Below are 24,200 nucleotides of genomic sequence, written 5' to 3'. Positions count from 1 at the left end.
TATTGCTAAAATAAGTTACCTCCATTCAAGGGACACACACAGCTGTTAAAAAAATGGGGAGAATCTCTACATTTGAAAAACAGCAGGGATGCTTAACACGTTTGCTCTCAGGACCCCTCTATGGGCTTAAAAATGCCAAAGGGGGGCACCTCGGTGGCTCAGTGGATTAAGCCTCTGCCTTCGGCTCAGGTAGTGATCCCAGGGTCCTGGGTTCAAGCCCTGCATCGGGCTCTCTGCTCAGCGGGGAGCCTGCTTCCCTCTCTCTCTTTCTGCCTGCCTCTCTACCTACTTGTGATCTCTGTCTGTCAAATAAATAAATAAAATCTTTTTTAAAAAATGCCAAGGGACCTCCAAAAGCATTTGTTTCTGCACGTTATGTCTATGGACACATAACATATTCAAAATTCAAACGGGGAAGACTTAACTACCTGTATTAATTTCAGTAAAATAATGAAATCATTGAATGTTTACCTAGGCAACTTATTTTAGTGAAAAATAATTGTATTTTCCCAAATGCACATAAAAATACAGTGGTGTTGGCTTATATTTTTGAGAATCTATTCAGTGTTTGGGCTACCAGAAGAAAATGGGGTTTTCATATCTCCTTCTGCATTCAATTTATTCTGATAGCACCTGTTGTGTAGATACAAAAAGACCCTGGACCCTATACACCCATGAGAGACTGAAAGTGACAAAGGCAGACCATATCTCAGTATTCTTGTAAAAGTGGTTTTGACCTCATGGACCCCTTCATCAGGTCTCAGGGAGGCCCCACGGTCCCTGTGCCACACGTTGAGAACTACTAACATGTGTGGTATTATTCTGTAAATTAACTGAGTGGGTAACATGGTGTAAGAATGGTGATAGTTGGGGCACCTGGCTGGTTCCATCAGTAGATCGTGTGACTCTCAACCACAAGGCTTGGAGTTCAGGCTGAAGCTGCCCTTTTTTTTTTTTTTTAAGATTTTATTTATTTATTTGACAGACAGAGATCACAAGTAGGCAGAGAGGCAGGCAGAGAACGGGGGGGGGGGGGGAAGCAGGCTCCCTGCTGAGCAGAGAGCCCGATGTGGGGCTCGATCCCAGGACCCTGGGATCATGACCTGAGCCGAAGGTGGAGGTTTAACCCACTGAGCCACCCAGGCGCCCCAAGCTGGAGCCTTCTTAAAACAAATAAAACGATGATGGGGCGCCTGGGTGGCTCAGTGGGTTAAGCCACTGCTTTCGGCTCAGGTCATGATCTCAGGGTCCTGGGATCAAGTCCCGCATCGGGCTCTCTGCTCAGCCGGGAGCCTGCTTCCCTCTCTCTCTCTCTGCCTGCCTCTCTGTCTACTTGTGATCTCTCTCTGTCAAATAAATAAATAAAATCTTTAAAAAAAAACCAAATAAAACGATGATAGGTAAACAGATGGAACCACGTGGCTCAACATACTCAGAGTATACAGCTTAGTGGTTAAGTGTGATCAGTTCAGGAAACCCCCACGTTTCAAATCTTAGCTTGACCTCTTACGAGCTGTGGGACCAGGAAAAGTTTACTTTACCTCTCTACACCTCCAGAATCTCATTTTATAAAAATGGGATGAAAAGAAAAGCACCAGCTTCCCTGGGTTATTGGATGCAAGTGGCTGGCACATAGGAAGCAGTCAATAAATTATGCAATTAATTTATGCAAACTGTTGTTATTAAGAGTCCTTGAAAAACAATAAGGTAGCATTATATAACTGACACTGAATACTCTTCATAATACATGGTCGTGTGAAACTGGGAGGGGCAGAACTCTGTGTACACAACGATAAATGCCGTGTCAAAATGACCATGTATGCACTATGTATTCAGCTGCGTGTGGATTTAAACACGTGTGCCTGGGGCTCCTGGGTGGCTCAGTGGGTGAAGTCTCTGCCTTAGGCTCAGGTCATGATCCCAGGTCCTGGGATTGAGTCCCGCATGGGGCTCCCTGCTCAGCGGGGAGCCTGCTTGTCCCTCTGCTCCTCCCCCCACTTGTTCCTTCTCATTCTCTATCTCTCTCTCTCAAATAAATAAATTAATTAAAAAATAAATAAAGATAAAGAAATCTTTAATCTTTAAGATCTCATTCCATTTTCAAAAATGTAAAAAACAAAACAACCAAACCAAACAAAAACGAAAACCTCGGTCAGTTCTTTTTTTTAAAAAAGAACTTAAACTTTAGGACATTAGGTTGTTAAGTTTTGGACAAAATGAGCAAACCAAAACTGCCCTTTCTGCAGGCAAGACAGACAGCACCAATCGACAGGGATGGCAGACAGCACCAATCAACCCAACCAATGGGGACATCCCTTCCCACTGAGCAGACAGATATTCAAAATCCTCCACACCATGCTCCAGGCAGTCAGTAGGAATCGATTCCTCTTGACAAAGGAGCTGAAACCTCTTTGCCAACCAGATCTCAAGCATGACCTCCAGAAATTCCTGAAACCATTGGAAATGACTCCGAATATTTCCCTCAGGGAATCTAATCCTGCTGAATCGTCTTCTTCCCTGCTAACCTGCCCCCACCACTCTCCCTGTTCCAGAGGGATTTGGAGTACTTCTAGCCCATCCCCCCTCCTTTTTACAGAAAAAGAAACTGAAGCCCCAGAGATTAAAAGACTTCTCAAGGTCACAGGATGAGTTTGCTTCGAAGTCATGGTAGTGAAATAGAGTGGCTTGAGAGAGGCGGTTCTGGGATCAGACAGGCCTGGGAGAAATTTCTCCCTGGCATCTTACCAGCTGGGTGATCTTATCTCCGGTGTGCTGGTTTCTTCCTCTACAAAATGGGGCTGTTTGCAATGTCTAGTTCCAAGAGGTTTGGGAGAATCCAACGAGCGTGGTCTTGATTGTGGGAGCTGTCCTGATCGCCCCCAAGAGCCTAGGTCCCCAAAAGGCAAAGAGCCGAAGGGCTGGTGCTGTTTCCTTTCCAACACGCTTCAAGGAGAAGCTTGTTAAACATCCAGACTCTTTTCAGGCCCTCCGTGGAGTAGGTGAGATCACAGATCTCAGGGCCCGCTCGGAAGCCTCAGACAGGGGCTGCAGGGAACATCTCGTGAGATCACGTTGGGGAGGAACGCGTGCATCCCACAGTAGGGGCGCAACAGAACCCCTCTGTGGTTTCCCAACAGAGCCCGCTGCTCCCCGTGGGAGCGCAGGGAAGCGGAGGCTTGGGCACCAGGTGAACCTGCTTTCAGCTCGACCTCCGCCACTTTGAAGCTACGCGACCCTGGTGGGTCATCTCCCCTCCAGGGCCCTATCTGCAAAATGACTTCAGGACGTTCAACATGTGGGCGTGGGGAGAAAACCCGATGAAGCAATAAATGTAGAAGGCAGGCGAGCAAGAGGAACAGTACTCTAAGTGGTCATGGTGACACCAAGAGTTAATTTTTATGATCCTGATGGATGTCGTTTGTTGTCCTACGCGCTTTACACGGACTGAATTATAAAGTGCTGCTGTTAATAATGAGGGCGATTAAGCTACTTAACAAAGACCAACCTAACCTTGTTCTGCGGGACTCAGAGGCCCCCACCCTGGGGGCAGAGACCAGTACCCAGACCCTGTATCCGATCCCCTCCCCCGCGGCAGGCGGAGACGTGTTTGAAATAAAGTTTATTGAAGTTTCTGTCGGTATTTACATATGATACACGGCAAATAACAGAGCCAGGACCCCCAACCCACCCCTTCCCCACCCCCAAACCCCCCTCCCCCCAGCCTCGTTAAAAATCGCTGCGTAAAGACAGGTTAACTGCTGCGGTCCCCCCTCCCCCCTCCCACCTAAGATGCAAACTAAAAGCCCCCGTCCCTCCCCTGCCCCCTCCCCCCACCCCGGGGGCCTTTCTTGTTCCGAGTACAGCACTGTGCTACCTCGCCCCCGCCCCCCCTAACGGGGGGAAGGGCGAGTTTCTGATGACCTTCCCCCCAAATCTGTCCAAGGGGGCGGACGGACCCTTGAAAGAGGCCAGAGTTGGGGGTCTGAGATGGGAAGGGGGACTTCAATGAGGGGGAGTGCCAGAAAATGGAAGACTTCGAGGTTTGGGGGGGTTCGACCCCCGCTACTGCCTCTCCCTCCCCCGACGGGGCCTCGAGGGGGAAGAGGCCGGCACAGGTGTGGAAATGGCACGGAGGAATTCCCTCCACCCTAGGGTCTCCAGCCCTGTCCTGTGGCGTGCGGGGCTAGATGCACCTAGGGGCTTTGGGTGAGCGGAAGGAAGGAGGAAGGGAGACAGAGCTCGAGGAAGAGGAAGAGAAAGAAAAAGAAGCCAAGGGCAGCTGAGAAAGCACGGAGATCTTCCGACGGCGCCCCCTGAAAGGCAGGTGACCTTCAGGAGGCCGAGAAAAGCCCAGCCGGTGAGGAATAATGGGATCTCCCAGGGGAGCAGAGAACTGAGTTTGGGGGGGGGGCACCGGGTTGAGCACGCCCCGGCCTCCAGCCTCCCACCCCACCCTGCAGCGGCGGGCCAGCAAGAAGACCGCCCGCTGCACCCGCCGGCCCAGAAGATCCGGAGATGAGTTTGGGCGGGGAAATAGAGAAGCCGGGGCCGAGGCGAGAAGAGGCTGGTTGGCAATCCAGGCGGCTGCCCAACCTACTCTCCAGCGCAGCGCCCCTGCGGCGAGGTGGCAGGCCGCGGGGCTCAGGGTAGGTGGGTGCCTGCACCGCGGGGCCCCCGCGTGCAGTGCGCGGGGCAGGGAAACCCACCGCCCAGAACTGGAGGGGAGGGGAGGGGAGGGGAGGGCCCGAGGGAGGGGGCGGGACCAGGGAGAAGTGGGGGCCGTCTGCGCGTGGCTGGGACCGAGGAGGTCGAGAGACTCCGAAGGGGGGAGGAGCCCTTGGAAAGTAGAAGGGACCAGCACGGTGGCGCGGGGCCACCGAGAAGAAGGCGGGGCTAAAGCGTGCGCAGCATCCTTGGGGGGGGGCGGGGGCGTGAAGTCCCGAGGGAGGGAGCGGAGCCCTGGGGCCGGGAGACCCCCAAGGGAGGAGGCGGAGGAGGCGGAGGAGGAGGAGGAGGAGGGGAAGGAGGAGGGAGAGCCGAGGGGCGGGCCTCAGCAGGGCGAGGTGGAGATGTGCAGGTGGTCCGGGTACTTGATGGCGGGAGGGTAGTTCTGCGTCATCTGGATGGAGACGTCGCTGGAGATGTCGGAGGGGCTGCGGCCGCGGCGCCACGCCTCGGGCTGCAGAAACTGGCCCGAGTAGTCGGAGCAGTCGCTGAGGCGGGGGCGGTAGAAGGCCGGGTGCGGGCGGTACATCTCCTCCTCCGCGTAGCGCTTGGTGAACAAGTACACGGACATCACGCCGGCCCCCTGTGGCAACGCAGGGTCAGGGTCCCAGAGGCTGGCCCCGAGCTCCCAAGAACCCCAAGACTCCAGACCCACCCCCTAGGCCCTCCTCCCTCAGACCCAGGAGTCCGGACTCCCAGCCCCCTCCTCCCTCATTCCCTGGAGTCCAAACCCGAAGCCCCCTCCTCCCTCAGACCCTTAGCCCCTCCTCCCTCAGACCCAGGAGTGAGCCCAGGCCCGCAGCCCCTCCCCTACACCAGGACCCCAGAAGTTGGGAGCTGCCAGACCCCTCCTCCAGGACCCAGGGGTTAGGTCCTCAGTCACCGCCTCCCTTTTAAATCCAGAGTTTATACCCCCGGTTTCCTCTTCCTCCTGGACCCAGGAATGAGCCTCCCGCCCCCAGACCCGTCTCCATTCCTCTCTGGGCCCCACAGACATCACCTCTTTGAGGAGGAAAGAGGAAGCAGCGAAGGCAAAAGACCACCCATAGCGATAGTGGAAATACTGCTCAGAGCTGCTGGGCCTGTTCATGACCTCGTCGTTGATGCTGGAAATGTAGAGAACCAAGCCCACCACCAAGGAGAGGCCTGGGGGAGCAAAGGGTGTCCTTGGTATCTTAGCGGAGGGTCCCTCTCTCCAGCCCCAGCCCCTCCCCCATCTCACCACCATCCCCTCCCCTTTCCTCTCTGCTCAGTCCTGAACTAAATCCATTTTTTGAAACCTTTTGTGTGCTGGGCCTTGGCTGGCTGCAGGGATTCCAGAAATGAATGAACTTTCTCTTCCCCTCCCCTAATCTACAGTCCAGGAGTTCACAGTGCAATTGGTGAAGGCAAATATGGGCATTGGTGGGTGTCACATAAGTGGTGATATGCGCAGTCAGGGAAGTAGCAGCAGAGAGTCCTGTGGGTCCAGAAGAGACACCAACCCACCTAGGGGACGGGCAGGGGTGGGGGGTGGTGCAGGGGAAGTCAAGGAAAGCTTCCTGGAAGAAGGGCCTTTGTCCAAGTCCTAAAGGATGAGGCCTGGGGAGAAGAGTACACAGTTTTACCACTCTAGGCAGAGGGAACAGCGTGGCCAAAGGGTTGGAGAGGGAGTACCGAACTGATCCATCCATATAGCCAAAACACCAGCCCCAGCCATAAAATATGAGGCCAGAGAAAGGGGCAGAGACATGGCCATGATGGGCCTCAAATGCCAAGCTGCGGAGCTTGGCATAGATGCCACGGGCACTAGGGAGCCATGGAAGGTCTGGAGCAGAGGAAGGGCAGGTTCAGCTCAGAGTGTTAGAAGAACCCTTGCAGGATGGTTGGCTCTGGGAAGAAACTGAAGAGAGAGACTAGTTGTGACATGCCAGGGGGACGAGGATGAGGCCTGAGTTGAAACTGTGGATAATAATAGCCACAACATCAGTAATAATATTAATAAAACAATAGCAACCGCTCATATAGGTCTTGCCCTGTACGAGGCACTGTTCTCAGTGCTGTGTGTTTATCAACTTCTTCAAACCTCCCAGCCGCCCCTCCACGTGGGTATCATTTTTTATCAACACTGACAGCTGAGGGAACAGAGGCACACAGAGACAACATCCTAAGAGGCAACTGCCACTTCTTCAAGCTGAACCTCTTTTAAACGGCAGCCATACCAAGTGCGGCTTAAGGAGGTGATCAGGTGTCCTACCCTAAATCAATCCAAGTCACCCCCATTGGCATCTTCCCCCAGAATCTGACAAATAAACACTTGTGTTCCCCTCACAATCTGTATTCCTGCCACTGCCTACAACAGGGTCAGCCAACGACCGCCCATGGGCTCCATCCAGCCCACCCCCTGCCTTTGTATGGCCTGCGAGCTAAGAATGGCTTTTCTGTGATTAAACTGTCGGAAAAAAATCAAAAGAAGAGTGGTATTTTGTGGCATGTAAAAAGTATATGAGTTTCATTTGGCAGTTCCTCCGAGTGTTAAAGATAGAATTACCACATGACCCAGCGATTCCCCTGCTAGGTATCTCCACCCAAGAGAATAGGAAACATATGTTCGCACAAAAACTTTGCATGAATGTTTGTAGCAGCATTCTTCATAATAGCCAAAAAGTGGAAACAACCCAAGTGTCTATCAACTAAATGCATAAACAAAATGTGGGATAGCCGTATAAAGGAATATTATTCAGCCAAAAAAAGGAATGCAATACTGATTTATACTGCCACATGGATGAACTCGGAAAATAAGCTCAAAGAAAGAAGGCAGATACATAGCGTACGATTCCATTTATAAGCCATGTCGAAAATAGGCGAATCCATAGAGAGAGAAAGTGGAATAGTGGTTGCCAAGGAGCGAGGTGGAGGGGAGATTCCCACTGGCTGTCTCTAAAGGGTATGAGGTTTCTTGCTGGGGTGATGAAAATGTTGTGAAGTCAGGCCACGGGGGTGGTCCCACAACCTGGCAAATATACCACAACCACCGAATTCTGTGAACTTCATGTTTTGTTCATGGTAGTATCTCGGTTTGCAAAGTATATGGATTCCTCATGTCAGGGTGTGTAAATAAAATGTTACTGGGGGTCCCTGGGGGGTTCAGTCATTAGGCATCTGTCTTCCTGCCTTTGGCTCAGGTCATGATCTCAGGGTGCTGGGATGGAGCCCCAAGGTAGGCTCCCTGCTTGGCAGGGAGCCTGCTTCTCCCTCTCTGCCTGCTGCTCCTCCTGCTTGTGCTCACTCGCTCTCTCTCTGACAAATAAATAAGTAAAATCTTTAAAAAAAAAAAAAAGTTTCACAGCATATTCTTTTGATGAGGCCAGGGAGATGGGGAGACAAGCTCTTATGCGTTGCTGGTGGAAATGCAAAATGGCTCAACCCCAGTGGAAGGGCATCTGGCCATGCCTGCCCAAACCGCACAGGGGTCTGCCCTTCGACTCCGCCATCTAACCCATAGTAATTCCTCTGGAGCTATCTGTCCGTCCACACAAAAGGACACAGACGCATGCTAATTCATGTCATTACCAGAAACTACAAAACCCCGGGGATGACCTAAAAGAACTTACATAGAGGATTAGTGGGACAGACTGGGAAACATCACGGAGCAGAGGACTGTGTCACTGTGAAATGAGAATGAGCAAGGTCCCTGGGAACTGGAGTTCAATGATAGTTCCTGACGCTGTCACTCAGTTTAAAAAAAAAAAAAAGTAACGCTCAAAAGAGTATACAGGATGCTAGCTTTTAAGCAAATAAATGAATAAAATAAAATACAAATGGGCATCTGCTTATTTTTGCAAAAAGAGACACAGTAAGGAAAGCAAACGAATGAGGCTGGTCACCTACAGGAGGTGGAAAGGAAGGAAGGGAGCGGCACTCCTCCGAATACATGTTCTTTTGTGATTTGGACCCTTGGAAGAATGCTCGTCGTTTCTACATTTGAAAGCTAAGATCAACAAGGTTGGGGACAGAAAGCCTAAAGTTGGATACAAACAAAAATAAACGTAGCTAACTTTGTGTCCAATGATGATACCACCCTAGGAAGGGGTAAAAGTATTCTAGTAACTCTTGGATACAGTACTTTGATTACATTTCACTGTAAAGACAAAAGATCTGCAAAGGAACTTGGAACCTTACTTCTTCCTGGGGGAGCAGCCTAGAGGCCGCAGCCCTTAAGCAGTTGTAGGGCTGAGCACATTTGCAAATATACTGATCATTAGGGGGCTGGTGCCAAAAAACGGAAGACACAGATCGGAATGGCGCAAGATGAAGAAAACCCTGGGTGTCAGTAGCAATGAGTATACTTAGCGCCCGGCTTTTGGCCTCTAACAGCATCCCCCACTAAAGAAGAAGCAAGGGCTTCCAGAAGAAATCGCTCATTTGAAGCCTGGGGGAGAGGCAATAAAATTGTACTTGGGCCACAAAGGAAGGAAAAACTCAAAAAATGAGAGGAACATGTCAGAAGAGGATGTAGGGACTACTTTGAAAGGGGATCCCTGATCCAACTAGGGACAAGTGGAAGGATAAAAAGAATAATGGAAGTAAGGCCTGTACTGGGGCATCTGCATTACTCGATTTTGGCTCAGGTCATGATCCCAGGGTTGTGAGACTGAGTCCCCCCAGGATGGACCCCACACTCAGCGGGGAGTCTGCTTTTCTCCCTCTCCCTCTGCCCGTCCCACTCAGTGTGGATGCTCACCTATGCACCACACTGTCTCTAAAATAAATCAGTAGTGGCTCAGTCGGCTAAGTGGCTGCGTCTGGCTCAGGTCATGAGCCCGGGGTCCTGGGGTCAAGCCCCACCTTGGGCTCTCTGCTCAGCAGGGAGCCTATGTCTCCCTCTGCCTGGTGCTCCCCGCTTGTGTGCACTCTCTCTCTCCCTGGCAAATAAATAAATAAAATCTTAAAAAAAGAAAAGGAATGGCATAGAACATGCTGAATTTTTAAAAATGTGAACCCATACTGACATACTTTTAAAAAATAAATAATAAAACAAAAGAGAAAATTCTTCTTTTTGGTGGTATACATGTAGATGGAATAGCAGATTTACAAAACACCATTTGCAACCCTACAAGTAATCTTAGGATCCCAGCCAGCATCGTCAGTGGCCATTAAATCATGTTAAATCTGTCTGTACACCCGACAGAAACTTCCCCTGGAATATCTATTAACTATAAAGAGATTTTTTTTTAAGATTTTATTTATTCATTTGACAGAGAGATAGATCACAAGTAGGCAGAGAGGCAGGCAGAGAGAGAGGAGGAAGCAGGCTCCCTGCAGAGCAGAGAGCCCGATGCGGGGCTCGATCCCAGGACCCTGAGATCATGACCTGAGCGGAAGGCAGCGGCTTAATCCACTGAGCCACCCAGGTGCCCCAGGAGATTTTTTTTTTTAAACTCCCTTTGTCATAAAGGAACCTAACATCCCATCTCAGGCAAGCAACTAAAACTAACGCCACCAAAAGCAGGGCAGATGGACACTGTTCACTCCCGACGCGAGCCTGCCGTGACTCCATTTACGTAGGATTCCTGCTGAAAATGTGTAACCCAAATCCATTCCTAAGAAAACCATGGGCATTCTACTAGGTGACTGGCCGCTCTCTTAAAAAAAAAAAAAAAAAAAAGCCAACATCAAAGATATTTCTTTTTTAAAAAGGCGCGGGCGCTCCATAAAAGATAAAAGGCCACAAAAGAGACAGGACAAAGACATACAAACCATGATCCTAGATCGGATACTGAATGGGGGGAAAATGACTCTAAGAGACAACACCGAGACAATTGGTGAAATCAGAGTATGGACTGTGCTTTAGCTATAAGATTGGACAAATGTTAAACTTCCTGAATTTGATTATTACACTGTGGTGAGAAGAGGGAATACACTTGTTTTTAGGAGATACTTGCTGAAGTATTTAGGAGTGAGGTGTTTGCAACTTATGTTCCAGTGGTTCATAAACTTATGTCTGTAAATATCTCAGATATGATATATACACTTACAGATACATAGAGAGAGAGAGAAAGCAAATGTTGCAAAATATTAAAATTTGGTCCAGATGAAGGGTATATGAGAGTTCACTGTTTTATTTTTGCAACTTTTCAGTAGGTTTAAAATTTTCCCCCCAAATTTCAGTAGAATGGGCGAGGGTTTTACCTTCCCAAGGTACCAAAGCATTACCTGGCAAACCACATATTAACTGGAAAGAGGAAAATGTGCCTTATCAATGAACAGCCCCTATGGTCACCACTTTTTTCAAGGGTTCCAACTTGATCAAGTTTCCACCTGACAGTCTTTGTCACCTGAAGGGCTGGGATATAAGGAACAGGCACCAGCTCTGCCTCTGTTTACTTGCCAAACCCATTTAACCCAAATCTAATAAAGCCTCTAGTCTAGACAGAACTCCAGGTTACAGAGAACACAAGGAAACAGGAGCAAATCAAATGATGCCTTGGGAAAACAGTCAAACCAACCTAGGATGTGGGGCATTCTACATGATGCCCTGGCCTCCAGTCTTCAATAGGACAGTGACGGGGGCCAAGCTGGTAACACCTGAACCAGTGATCATCCTTAATATCTCAGGAAGAGAGCCAACGGGGCATTCTTATGTGTCTGCATGCAGTGCGGTAGGATGTAAACAGCACCCCCTATCTATGAAGTATTTTTGGCCTCCAAAAAAGCACCTCAAAACAGAAACAAAACCCACAAATCTGGATTGGATCAACAGCAGTTTTATAAGAAAACAGAGGGATGATTGAGTACCTTACACCACAACAGGAGAGAGAGAGAGCACAGTGAGAAAACTCAGGGGTGTAGGCATTCTACAAGACAAACGTCCAGATTTCTTCAACAAATAAATGGCAAGGAACCAATAGGGGAGAGACTATTATAGATTAAAAGAAGCTTCCGAGATCTATCTGCTAAATGCACAAGTGGAATTTGAAACTTGATTTGCAACAAACTAACTGTAAAAAAGCATTTATTTATGAGACAAGGGAGGGGAAGTTGAGCACTGACTAGGTATTAAATGATATTAAGTAGCTACTCTTAATTGTTTGGGCATGATGGCTACGTTAAATAACAAAGTACTTATTTCTCAGGGATATACTGGAATATTTGTGCATAAAATGATTTAATGGTTGAGTCTGCCTTAAAATAATGTACTGAAGTACAGAAGGGAGATACGGCAGTATGACTAAAAAAAGATTCACCATATGTTGATAACTACTGAAACCGAGGGAAGGATACATGGGATTTCATTTATTTATACTATTCCTTCTATATTTTTGTAATGCAATTCATTTTAGAAGTCAGTGTTGTAAAAAAGAAAATAGTGGGGGAACTAGTCTAGAGTAAAGGAGACATGAACTAAATGCTGTGTGTGAACCAAGACTGAATCCCAGTGGTGGTGGTGGGGGGAGCTATAAAAGGCATTCTTTAAACAATGGGACAGTCTGAAAATGGGATAAATTATACTATGGAACTATGGCAAAATTTCTTGGTATGATAATGGCATTGTAGGAGAAGAATGTCCTTCCTCTTCAGAGATGCATACTACAGTGTTTATAAATGAACTGTCATGATGCCTGTGACTTATTTTGAAATAGTAAAGACCTAAAAAAGTATGTGTGGAGAGAAAGAGAAAGAGAGAAGGAGGGAGGGGCACCTGGGTGGCTCAGTGGGTTAAAGCCTCTGCCTTTGGCTCAGGTCACGATCTCAGGGACCTGGGATCAAGCCCCATATCAGGCTCTCTGCTCAGTGGGGAGCCTGCTTCCTTCTCTCTCTCTGCCTGCCTCTCTGCCTACTTGTGCTCTCTGTCAAATAAATAAATAAAATCTTTTTAAAAAAAGAGAGGGAGGATATGGCAAAAACATCATTTCCTTTTTAAAAAAAGGAGGGAGAATATGGCAAAAACATCAGCAAAATGCAGGATTTTAGTGGAGGAAGGTAGACTAGTCCTCATTGCACTATTCTATCAATTTCAAAGTTTTCCTTAAAACACTGGAGTGATTGAGATAAAATAATGCCCCCCCATCACTCTCTCCACCAGGATACTTGGAACTAGCCTATTATTTCCTCTTGCACCCCTACCATCTAGCACAAGATCCAACACGTACTAAACACCAGTTGAATGGATAAGTGTACCTGCCAAGCAACTGGGGCTTCTAGAAAAGATCATTAATTTCTTCCCCTTTTTGAACCCATGCCAAACCCTAGCATTTCTTCATTTCCTCTAAGAATGAACCTTTCCTTGCTCTGAACTTCCATAGCACTTTTAGTTTCTAGTATTCCATGATTTTGATATTCAAGAAGAGAAGGCCCACAAAGTGTTACATGGTGGAAAAGCATCTGAGATAGGTCTAGAAAGATGAGTAGGTTTAAAGAAAAGAGATAGCAAAGGAATCCCACAGTCCACACTCACTCAGTTACCCTAGTCCAATGCAGGGGAGTAATCCTGATTTTAGTCTCTCTCTCATCCAGCAAAGATGTTCTGTCATCAGCCCAAGTCCATTTTACTTCCTCCATCTCATAAATCAACACCATTCTTGCAAACACAAGTCTTCTAAACCAGTTAAAACTTACTTTATATGCTTTTACCATTACCCCTAAATCCTTGTCCCCTGCTTTAGATCCTGGTTCTTCCTAAAACCCACAAAAACTCAATCCTTCTCTTATCAAAATTCTTCCTTGGAGGGGTGCCTGGTGGACTCAGTCAGTTAAGTGTCTGCCTTTGGCTTAGGTCATGATCCCAGGATCCTGGAATCCAGCCCCACGTCAAGCTCCCTGCTCAACAGGGAGACTGCTTCTCTCTCATCTTCTCCCACTGCCCCTGCTTGTGCCCTCTTGCTCTGTCAAATAAGTAAATAAAATCTTTAAAAAGAAAAAAAAAATTCTTCCTTGGCTCCTTACTGACCAGAGGAGAAGGTTTTTCATTCTTCCACCTGACATTCTAGACTCTGTGATCTGATTCCTGCTAACCGCCCAAACACACACCTTAAGCTCCATGTTTCACATTATAGTTCTAAGTAACGGTCTCTGCAGGCGAATCAGGGACAAGAGTTGATAAGGAAACAAATCTTTCCAAAGAGAAAGAACATTTGCTATTCTTTGTTGCTTTTGTTTTTATTTTTAGTAATTGAAAATCACATGAAAACAATCACAAAAGGTAAGTTATTCTTGCCATTCTTTCTTTCTTGGATATTTTTATAGTGGCTCTGGTTCTTAAAAAATAATCTTCTTTCCCCCTTTTTCTCCTTTCCTCTTTTTCTCCCTCCTTTCCCCCTTCCTTTCTCTGTAATCCAACTCTCACTCCTTCTTCCCTCTCACCCCAGAATTGCACAGTAAGCAAGAATCACCTACATTCCAGGTTGAGTAGAAACAGCCCAGCCTTAGAACAATAGGCTTTCAGCACCATGGAGAGCTGCACATGCGTCTACCTGTGTTCCATGCTTTCTGGGGCATTAACAGATGCTGGGACTTCCACCTCCCTATAAGGCACTATTCTTGCCTCACTTGAAAAAAATCGCCCTCACCCTTTCAGCTTCATCTACTCAGATGTCACCTCCTCTTGGAAGCCCTCCTAAGTCATTCCCCCCTCCCCACCACCCGACTGTGCCAAGTTAATACATCCTCCCCTTTCCCAGAATGCCCTAAGTTGTCCTTATCATTCCTCTCTTATACAAATACTTCAGTGTGTACTTTGTACCACCAATTCATCTAGGCTCTGCAGACACAAATGAAAGCATGCTTGTCAAGGTCCATGTTTGTGAGAGTTTACATTCTAGCAGGAGACGGAAAACGTGTAAGATGACAATAACTATGAATCAAATACAAAGCATGCAAAGTGATGGTATAATGGGGACAAGATAACATTATATACTGTGGTCACAGAACGAAACCCTGAAGAGGGAAAGTTTGAGCCCTTTGAGTATCAGGAGGAAGAGAATTCCAGGCACGGAGGGCTAATGAGTGTAAAGTCCTCATGTGCGGCTGAGATAAGCGTTTTCAAAGAATAGAAGGAGGCCAGTGTGGCTGAGGTTGTAAGCAATGGAGAGAGTGTTAGTGGGTTAGGAAATGAGGTCAGAGATCTGAGCATTAACTAAATCCTAGAAAACCTTGTGAGCTAGCATGGAGAGTTCCACACGTGCAGTGGGAACCTAATGAGCATGGAAGGGATTGAAGCAGGTGTGTAGTTTTGATGGACAGGTGGCTGGGGCTGTTCTGTCATCAACTGGATGTGAGCGTTCACCTAGGATTCAGCCACATAGTCAGTGCTCAGTGTGGGGCCATCCAATGTAGGATGTCTGTGTAAATGCTTGAGGAGCAAATGAAAGTGCACATGCATAGGATGTGTTGAGGGGCAGAGGTTAGGACAGCTTTGCAAGGGAAACATGCTTCTTCTGACCTGGAAAAAGAGAGTCAGTGTCATTCCAGCCTCCTCCCTGCTTCTCTCACCAACCATATCCAGCCAGTCATCTGGTTCCATTGATTCTTCTGTCAATATCCTTCTCTATCAAAGCCATCCACTTGCTTTCATCTTTCCAGTCCTAGCCTCAGCTACTCCTACCCAGACCACTGCATAAGCTTCCTCCTTCGTTTGCCCATTTCCCTTCTCTTTCCTGCTTGTCCATCCCTGAAGATGCTTAAATCCCAGGCGTGACCCTGTTCCTCCTCTGCCCCAACCCTCCCACTGTTTTCTCCAGAACTGAATGACAATGCCACTATTTACCAGCCCTTAGGCAATTCCTATCTCTCTCTCCAAGTCTTGGGAACATGAACGGATTAGACTAGATTATTCTGTTCCCAGATCTAAGATGCAGGTACTGTCTCCTTCCCTTTCCTTTTAAATCTCCTTCATTTTTCGGGTGCCTGGGGGCTCAGTTGGTTAAGGGACTGCCTTCAGCTCAGGTCATGATCCTGGAGTCCCAGGATCGAGTTCCCACATGAGGCTCCCGGCTCAGCAGGGAGTCCGCTTCTCCCTCTCATGCTCTCTCTCTCTCCCAAATAAATAAAACCCTGAAAATAAAAATAAATCTCCTTCATTTTTATTATTTTTTTTAAGTGGGCCCCATGCCCAGCATGGAGCCCAGTGCAGGGCTGGAACTCATGACATGAGATCAAGACCTGAGCTGAGATCAAGAGTTGGATGCTCCATGGGGCTCCTGGGTGGCTCAATGGGTTAAAGTCTCTGCTTTCGGCTCAGGTCACGTCCCCAGGGTCCTGGGATCGAGCCCCACATTGGGCTCTCTACCCGGCAGGGAGCCTGCTTCCTCCTCTCTCTCTGCCTGCCTCTCTGCCTACTTGTGATCTCTGTCAGTCAAATAAATAAATAAAATCTTAAAAAAAAAAAAAAGAGTTGGATGCTCCAAAGACTGAGCCATCCAGGTGCCCCCCATTCTTATGATTTTTAAAAATTTTTTATTTCTTATTTACTATCCTATTTTTTAAGCAATCTCTACACCCAATGTTGGGGTTGAACTCATGACCCTGAGATCAAGAGTAGCATGTTCTACTGACTGAGCCAACCAGGCCCCCCATTTTTTGATGACGTTTAATTGTGGTGGGGCAGTACAGTGCCACGGGGAAGGCCTGGGTGGGAATCCTCCTTCTACTGTGGAACAACTTAACCTCTGGGTGTTTCTGCTTCCTCACCTGGAGAATGACAACAACAATGACATCTGCCTTATGAAATAAAGACAAAGACCTCACATAAAGCACTTAGGGCTTCCCCCAACCATGGCACTCAACCAAGTGTGTATTGTTTTGGTTGCTGCTGACACTACAACTATGAATGAACAAATGTACATGTTTATTGAGCACGGGGTCGGCCCTTCACATCTGTGAGGAGACCAGGGGTCAGCAAACTACCACGTATCCCAGCACCTGTTTTTGCACAGTTTTTGAACTAAGCATGGTTTTTACATCTGTAAAAGGTGCAGGGGGTTTGGGGTGGAAGACGGAACGAAGGAAGAAGAACATTTCATGGCTCATGAAAACTAGATGGAATTCAAATTCCAGGGCCATTAGGCAAGGTCACTGGGACACGGCCACACCCATCGCTTCACCTCTGCTTCCTTTCATGTTATAATCCTACAGCTCACAAAGTCTGAAATACTTACTATTCGGCCCTACACAGGTTTGCCAACCCTAGACCAGGGTTTGTCCTCTAGACAACTCCACAAACGAAGGCTCCTTTCCCCCCTCCTTTCTCTATAATCCAACTCCCACTCCCTCTCCTTCCTCACCCCACCTCTGTCTCAGGACTGGACAGTAGGCAAGAATCACCTACACGCTAGGCTGAATGGAAACAATCTGGCCTTAGAAAAATAGGGTTTCAGGACCATGGAGAGCCCATGCAGTTAAGGGGAAGAATTTGCACCCAGGTCTTTCAGGTTCGCAGTGGCATGAACCGTCAGTCACTACACCTCAGAACCTTAAAGCGCATAATGGACTCCTTGAAGTGGGACACACAGGCCATAGTCTATGACATGAACTCGAGGAAGGGCTTCCGGAAGTAGGGTTCAATCCCCCTAAATTTCTCTATTGACAGAGGCCTGACATCCAGTCCTGACAGCACCATTGATCCTCAGCATGACCCTGGGAAGTCAGGGCCTGGGGGACCGAGGGAGTGTGAGTATGGGTTTTGGGACACGAACACCCTCTGGGTCGACCGCCCCTCCTCCACGGAGCTATGTGGCCCCTTCTGCAAACCGCAAACAATGGGATCTTCCTTCTAGTGTTTTGGGTGGATTGAATTAGAGTCTCCCTGCTTCCTACCCTTGTCCCACTTTCTCTCTCTCTAGGCCACTATTTTTCCGTATGAAAAATGATGAGACCTTTCCGCTCTGACGCTCTGGGATGGTGATATCGTACGTGTCTTATTTTAGCTCCACACACCATGATTCAAGTTTACCAGGAGTTGCACCCTCGTTTCTCTGGAAAAGGTCTCATCAGGTTAGGCTGGAGGCGCAGGGGGGGTTTAGCTGGCCAAGGAGCAGGGACATTCAACCCTTTGCCAATTCTAGAGAGGGACTCGGGTGCAGGCCCCAAGGGACAGTATGGAAGCCAGCTGGAAGCGGGGTTTGTTCATAAAATATCAACTGGATAAAAAGGACGTGACCGGAGTTTGATGAAATGATGTTGAATTAATTTGAACGGAGTCAGAATGGACCGGACCGATGAGTTAAATGTGTTAGGCCTGGGCTGACCTGGCCGACCTGAGCCGAGAGGGACCGAATTGGACCAGATACTGCTGACACGGGAGGTGGGTGACGCCTGAGAAAGAACTCTGCTCGGGAGCTCAGGACACTTGGTCCCCCCACCTACTCCCCACCCCCCAGCTCAGGCTGGTGTCTTGGGCGACTCCCGCACAACTGTGGGCCTTGGTGCCCCCGTTTTATCAAGTGAGTTCTAATAATAACTCAGCAGCAGAGATGTTATGGGAAGGGTGTGAGATCGCTCATGCACAAGAGCCTCGTCTCTCAAAAGATAAAAGACAAAGACTGAAAAGTAGCTAATGACACGCAAGGTGACAGACTCAGGATGAAGCGTATGGACACTTACGACTCACGCAGAACCTCATAAAGAGGTAATAATAAGGTGGACTGGAGTACGGACAGATGGACAGACACAGGACACAGCCAGTCTAGTCACAGGGTAACCGCTGACTCTGAGCGGTGGGTACATGGGAACTCACTCCAAAATGCTTTCCACTTTTCTGTTTGAAAATTCCTCAAATAAAATGTCGCACAGGAAATAAAGAGCTTTGATGTATGTTAACTGCTAAAATATCAGGAGGGGTGGACCGCAAGTGTGTGAGCCCAGCTCTGTCTCCATGGTGGTGCGGCCCTGAGTCAGCGTCTGTTTGTACATCCGCACGATGCGACTGTGAGAGCATTCCCCTCCCAGGGCTGTGGTGTCAGAACGGAGCCTAATAAGCACCTAATAAATACTCGCTAGAATGGGGTCCCCCCAGCAAGCTGTGAGGCGGGTACTGCTATCTCCATTTCACAGAGAAGACAAGAGGGGCTCAGAGAGGTTGGGCAAACCCTCCAGGGTCACACAGCAAAGTGGCTTTCTTAATGGAGGAGGGACCACAGGTTCCCAGAACCAAAAACAGTCCCCAGGCCCTAAGTCCTTTCCTTGAGCTCACCAGATAGGATGAAGAAGATGCCAGAAACGAAGGCCAGAATGGTCCTCTGCGGGCGGATGTGGCCGATGTTACTGATGACGAAGGCCGTGAACACTAGGAAGAGACTGACCATGGGGAATGGGGTGGCCGTGCGCACCGTCTCTGAAGGAAGGGTAAAGGGAGAGACAAGGGGTGAGGGGGGACTCTGGGGGGGGTGACACCTCCCCATTCCCCTGGCCACGTCTCTTGCACGGCCCCGCCCCTTTATGTGGCTCTTCCCCTTTCCCATACTTCGTTGCTGACCCTTTCACCCAGGCGACACCCCTTTAAGTTGACCCCACCCTGTTCCTGTGGACTCCACCCATTGCCCAGGCCCCGCTCCATCAACCTGGCTCCTCCTCCTCATCCAACCACTGCCTTCTTTCAAGCCTCCACTTCCTCCCCTCCACCCCACCCCTTTCCTGGTGCTGCCCTTTCTCCCAGGACTTGGCTCCCCCTTTTGTCGAGGGCCCCTGCTTCCCCTCACTCAGAATATTCTCCGTGTTTTCCGTCACCAAGTTGATCTCCGGTTCAAGGAAATACTCCGAGGCCACACAGCGACCCTTCTCCCGGCCTGGGGGTAAGAATCAAAAGCAAAGCTGGATGAGGGGCAGGTGGCACAGTGGGGAGACCCTGGGATGGGTATATGAGGCTTGATCCAGGGATTACTGTCTTTACTATTCTTGGGGGGGGGGTCCACAGAAGGTCTGGGAGCTCCTCTTCTGAGCTTCCCTGGAGACCCATGGATGGAGGACAGGCCTGGAACCCCGGGTCCCAGTGAGGAGGGGCTGTGGGCCAGGACTTCTGAATCCCTAAAGAGGATTGGCGGGAGGGGGGTTCCAAGGAGGAGGGTCTCTGTGGTCGCTGGAGGGCATGGATTCTTTATTCTGCCCATTCGACACCGAAACTGTGCAGGGGACAAGCTCTGATGCTAGACTCTTGCTTCTAAGTGGGGGCTCTCCAGGGATTAGGGTCTTGGCATGGGGGCTCTTAGATCCAGGAAATAAAGGGCTAGAAATCGGGTCTCCGGGTAGAAATTTGCCTCCCCAGGAGAGGAAACAGGGTCAGTTTCTGGATTTCTAGAACCCGAGGGATGGAAGTGTGGATAAGGACTCTCGGGTCCCAGGCAAGGCAAGGACAGTTGAATGGAGGACAGGTAGGGTCTGTACCTGCGAAGAAGCAGACTCGCCAGAGGCCGGCATGCAGCGCCATCTTGACCTCCGTGGTCTGGTTCTGCGGTAGCACCGTTCCCTCCTCCATGTACAGCCAGTAATCAGTGCTGACCGCGATGCCCACGAGCAGCAGGCCACACGCACCAAACACGCTGCTCAGCAGGGTCAGGGCACGGCTGCTGCAGTGACTCATCCTCAGCGGCGGGGGGCGCCCTGCGGGGCCTGAGATGCGAGAAGAAGCCGCGGCCTTGGAGAGCCCTGCTGGGACTAACTAGAGTCCCCAGCTCCATGCAGCCACCTGGGACACCGACCCCAAGCCAGAGACACCATTTCGTAAACTAAAAACTTCTCAAATCTGACCTCCGTGCCCTAACCCATGACCCTATTTCTGGATTTGAACCGGTGACATCAACTGTTGACCCTCAACCCCAGGACTGGTCTTCCCAAACCTGACACTTTTGTTCTGGCTCTCGGTCCTGATGAGAGACACCACATTGGATCCCCAACCCCAGGACCAGCCTTCCAACCCTAAACTGCAGCCCAGACCCACAGACTGAACCTTAGCTCCAAACATGTGCTGGACCTGGGTCCCAAACTTCATAACTCTGAATAGGAACTCAGTTTCCATATTCTCAATGCCAGAAGCAGGCCCTCCAATCCTCACCTTGCGCCCTGACCAGAGACCTTAACCCTAAACACCAGACCTCCCCAGAATCCTTAACCTTGAGCCTGGGCTCAAAAACTATTACACCGATCAGGCATTTCAATACTGGAACCAAGCATATTTCCCCAATCCTGCCTCCTGGCACCCTGGCCCCTTTCTTTTGGACTCTGCTAAATAATTACCAGAAATCCCCCAAGTAGGTCACTAACCCGAACCCTAAGGGTCCTACTAACCAAGGACCTACTAACCAAGACCTGAGCAGAGGTCTAAACCTAGGTTTAAACCCTTGGACTCTCATCTTGACCTTTAATAGTCAAGTCTTACACCAGGACTGTGACCCATGACCTTCTAACTTTGATCCTGTGCCTTGACCTTAATTTGGTACCTCAATCTGAGATCGTGGCTCATGACTCAGATCTCAGGTTTCAGAACCTGAATTCCCCCCATCCCAGATCCAGGCAGGACCCTGAACTTAGGATGCTGGGACTGTCCTGGATCTCAGGACCCTGGGACCCTGAGACCTGGAGCCTAGATTTTGGCTAGAGATTTGAGAATGTCAAAACCATGATCTGGGACCCCCTTCCCCTCCAACTCAGCGCTCTAGCCAGAGTACCCTAGGCTATCCTTGAAACTAGGGATCAGGGCTCATAACCCTAAAACCCCAAAACAGGAAGCCCAGGATCCCCAACCCCCTCATCCCCCTTGGCCATCACAAGATCCCCAAATTCCCTATCAGAGATTTTGCACTCCAACTTCCATGCTAGGACTCCCAATTACAAAACCTTTTTCAACATCTAGCCTGGAACTCTGACCCCTCTAACACCAGGCCCTCAAAACAAGAGGTCCCCAGTTCATAGCTGTGGCCTTGCGAATTCCAGTCAAATATCTAGAGATTCTAATCTGGGAGCTCCTAATCTCTTATCTACCACCCTGACTCCCCCCCTCAACTTTTCCCTAAACTGCACAATTCCGATTTGCGGGACTCAACTTGGCATCCCCATCCTATCTCATCCTATCTCAGCCAAAGACCATCCCTGAATACCAGTGATCCCCATCATCTTTTCTAACTATGAAGATTAAGACCCCAAAACACTCCCCAACAATGCAGCCAAGACTTGACACCTGGCTCATTGGAATTCTCAGAGCCTTGAAACTCTGCCCCATGCCAGTAAGGATCTTGGAGTCAGACAACTTTCATCACCCCGGCCCCTCCCCCACATCTCAGCCTCCAGAGCCCCCATCCCACCAGGCCCCACCCCCCAGCCTCCTGGAGGAGTCAGGGATCCGAGTCTGGCAGAGCTCTGACCAGCTCTTTTCCTCCCATCCCCCGTCCCAAGGCTTGACCGCCAGCTGCCTCCTGTTCCAGCCCGCTCAGCTCGGAAACAAGCATCGAAAACCCAGTCACCCCGATTGCCTGGTCCCAAGTAGCTGACCTCAGGTCCCCCCGCACCCGCCCCCGCCCCCGGGGCTCCTTGGACTCCCAGCTGGGACCTTGCCCATTGACACGTTTCTACTTCCCCTTTGAAACCCCCACCTTCTTCGATCCGATTCCGTCTCACTCCAAATGGCCCGCCCAGATCGCCTCATTCTCCTCCAGCCCTTCCTCCTTTGGGACCCTCCCCCAGGCCTGGAGCCACCTTCTCACCCTTCTTCATCTAATGCAGCCTCTCCTGGATTCAGGGATTCGGATCCCCGGAGTCCCATTCTCCAAGCCCCAAGTCCAAACTCCGTCACCCTCCAATCTCTTCAGAAACGTATTCCCCGTTTCTGGGGACCCCTTCTCAGACACGTCCTGCTCTCACCGGGCCCGGGCCCTCCCTCCCTTCCTCCAGGACCGCCTCCCTCAAGGACCTGGCCGGCACCCTCCTCAGCGCCCACGGTCCCTAAGACTCGGACCTGAAGAGTTGCCCCACTCCAGGACCCTAGGACACCGTCCTCCCGGATTCCCTAGGCCCAATGTCCCCTTACCCCCCCACCCCACTGCCTCCCGAACTCGGGCGTCCTGACCGCCAGAATTCCACACCCCGGGGCCACTCAGGCCCCTTTTAGCCCCAACCCCCGGCTCCCAGCCACCTTAAGAGGAGCCCCCACTCCTTCCAGGACCCTCCCCTCGCGCTCACCTCGCTCAGGGCTGGGCGCACGCTCCGGGCCGCGGGCCCCGCAGCCGCATGACCGGCCCCGCGGCTTCCCCCGGCCGCCGCCGCCGCCACCGGGGTCGCCGGTGCCCGCGCCCCCCGCCCCCGCCCCGGAGCCCGGCGTCCCGGCCCCCTCCCGGCCTCCCACCCCCCACCCCCCGCGCCCGCGGCCTCACTCGGCGGACGGCGCCGGGAGCTGGGACCCGCGGCCGCTCATTGGCTACTGCGGAGGAGGGGAGGGGCGGGGAGGGAGGGGGAGGCTGCAGGGAGGGAGGGAAATGGGCCTTGAGAATGGGGGAGGCAGGGAGGGAAGGAGAATAGAAACAGAGGCAGAGAGCCCGAGAGGGGCAGGGGCACCCTGAGAAGCAGACAGACAGAGCCGAGGATCTAGACTCCCACCGAGACCTCGAGGCTGAGGAATGCTGAGACTCGCAGGTCTGGCGACTGGGGGCAACACTGAGGGGGCCTGGAAGAGACAGAGAGAGAGAGAAGGAGAGGCAGAGATCAGGTCTAAGATCCCGCTGTCCTCGGGCTCAGAGCTTCTGGGGCTCTGGAAGCGGACAGGTCAGAGAGACAGAGAGACAGAGAGACAGGGAGATGCTCACAGGCCCTGGGCTGAGAGATGCTGAGACCCAGACACCTTGCGCTAGGGAAAGAGACAGACAGAGAGAGAGACAGGGGGAGAGAGAGAGACCCTGAGAAGGAGAGAGAGCAGGGGCAATCCTGGGGCTCCCCTGATAAGGACTGAGGCTCTGGCCAGGCCTGGGGCGGAGCCTGGGGTCTGGGCGGCTGGAGGAGGCGGGAGGGGGCGTCCCGGGCCGGGGTCCCCAGAGCAGCAGGCGGGCGCAGAGCGGAGCCGGGTCCTGCAGCCGCCGCGGAGCCGGGAGCCGGGCCAGTCCCCCCCCCCCCCGCCGTGATGTCAGCGGGGCCACTCTTAAAGGGGCAGGCCGCCCGCCGAGGGTCGGAGCGGGGGCTGGGGGCGGCGGGCAGAGCACGGAGGTTACTGCTACGGTGCTGGGGGATCCAAGGGGAGCCCCAGCATCCAACTGGGCTGAGTCCCGGGAACCCAAGAGCCTGCAGAGACGAAGAGATGCCGGGGCTCTCCGAGGGAGCCTGAGAAGCTTTGGGGCTCAGTCCCCTCCAAACACACAGACACAGACACACCATTCAACTGGCCAGCCCGGTCCGGGACTACATTTTCCATCAGCCCTGGCGGTGGGGGGCCGCACTTGGGGGCGGGGAGGGTCCGCCGCGGTGTCTGCTGGGAACTGTAGTCTGTTGGGACCGTTCTTTGCGCACACACCCCCCACCCCCAAGCC

General features: G+C 50.8%; 1 protein-coding gene across 1 annotated transcript; it reads right to left on the bottom strand.

The window, feature by feature from the left end:
* Positions 1-3,811: 3,811 nt before the first annotated feature.
* CACNG7 (calcium voltage-gated channel auxiliary subunit gamma 7) lies at positions 3,812-22,998 on the bottom strand. The gene is made up of 6 exons (XM_045988552.1): positions 22,867-22,998; positions 20,080-20,304; positions 19,398-19,484; positions 18,893-19,033; positions 5,726-5,871; positions 3,812-5,308 (listed from the first exon to the last, which is right to left on the bottom strand). Exons 2-6 carry the CDS (start codon positions 20,273-20,275, stop codon positions 5,051-5,053), a joined length of 828 nt encoding a protein of 275 aa, XP_045844508.1. The 5' UTR covers positions 20,276-20,304; positions 22,867-22,998; the 3' UTR covers positions 3,812-5,050.
* Positions 22,999-24,200: the final 1,202 nt, after the last annotated feature.

Source organism: Meles meles, chromosome 19, assembly GCF_922984935.1.
Source record: "Meles meles chromosome 19, mMelMel3.1 paternal haplotype, whole genome shotgun sequence".
NCBI classification, from domain to species: Eukaryota; Metazoa; Chordata; class Mammalia; order Carnivora; family Mustelidae; genus Meles; species Meles meles.
Note: the sequence above shows the minus strand (reverse complement) of the source record. Positions and strands in the feature narration are given on the sequence as shown.

Excerpts from the sequence above, each read along its gene's own strand:
- CACNG7 (XM_045988552.1), bottom strand. The coding sequence starts at position 20,275 with ATGAGTCACTGCAGCAGCCGTGCCCTGACCCTGCTGAGCAGCGTGTTT. Across the intron at positions 19,485-20,079 it reads GCGAGTCTGCTTCTTCGCAG|GCCGGGAGAAGGGTCGCTGT; the intron begins GTACAGACCCTA and ends TCTTACCCCCAG. Across the intron at positions 5,872-18,892 it reads CATCTTCTTCATCCTATCTG|GCCTCTCCTTGGTGGTGGGC; the intron begins GTGAGCTCAAGG and ends TTGCTCCCCCAG.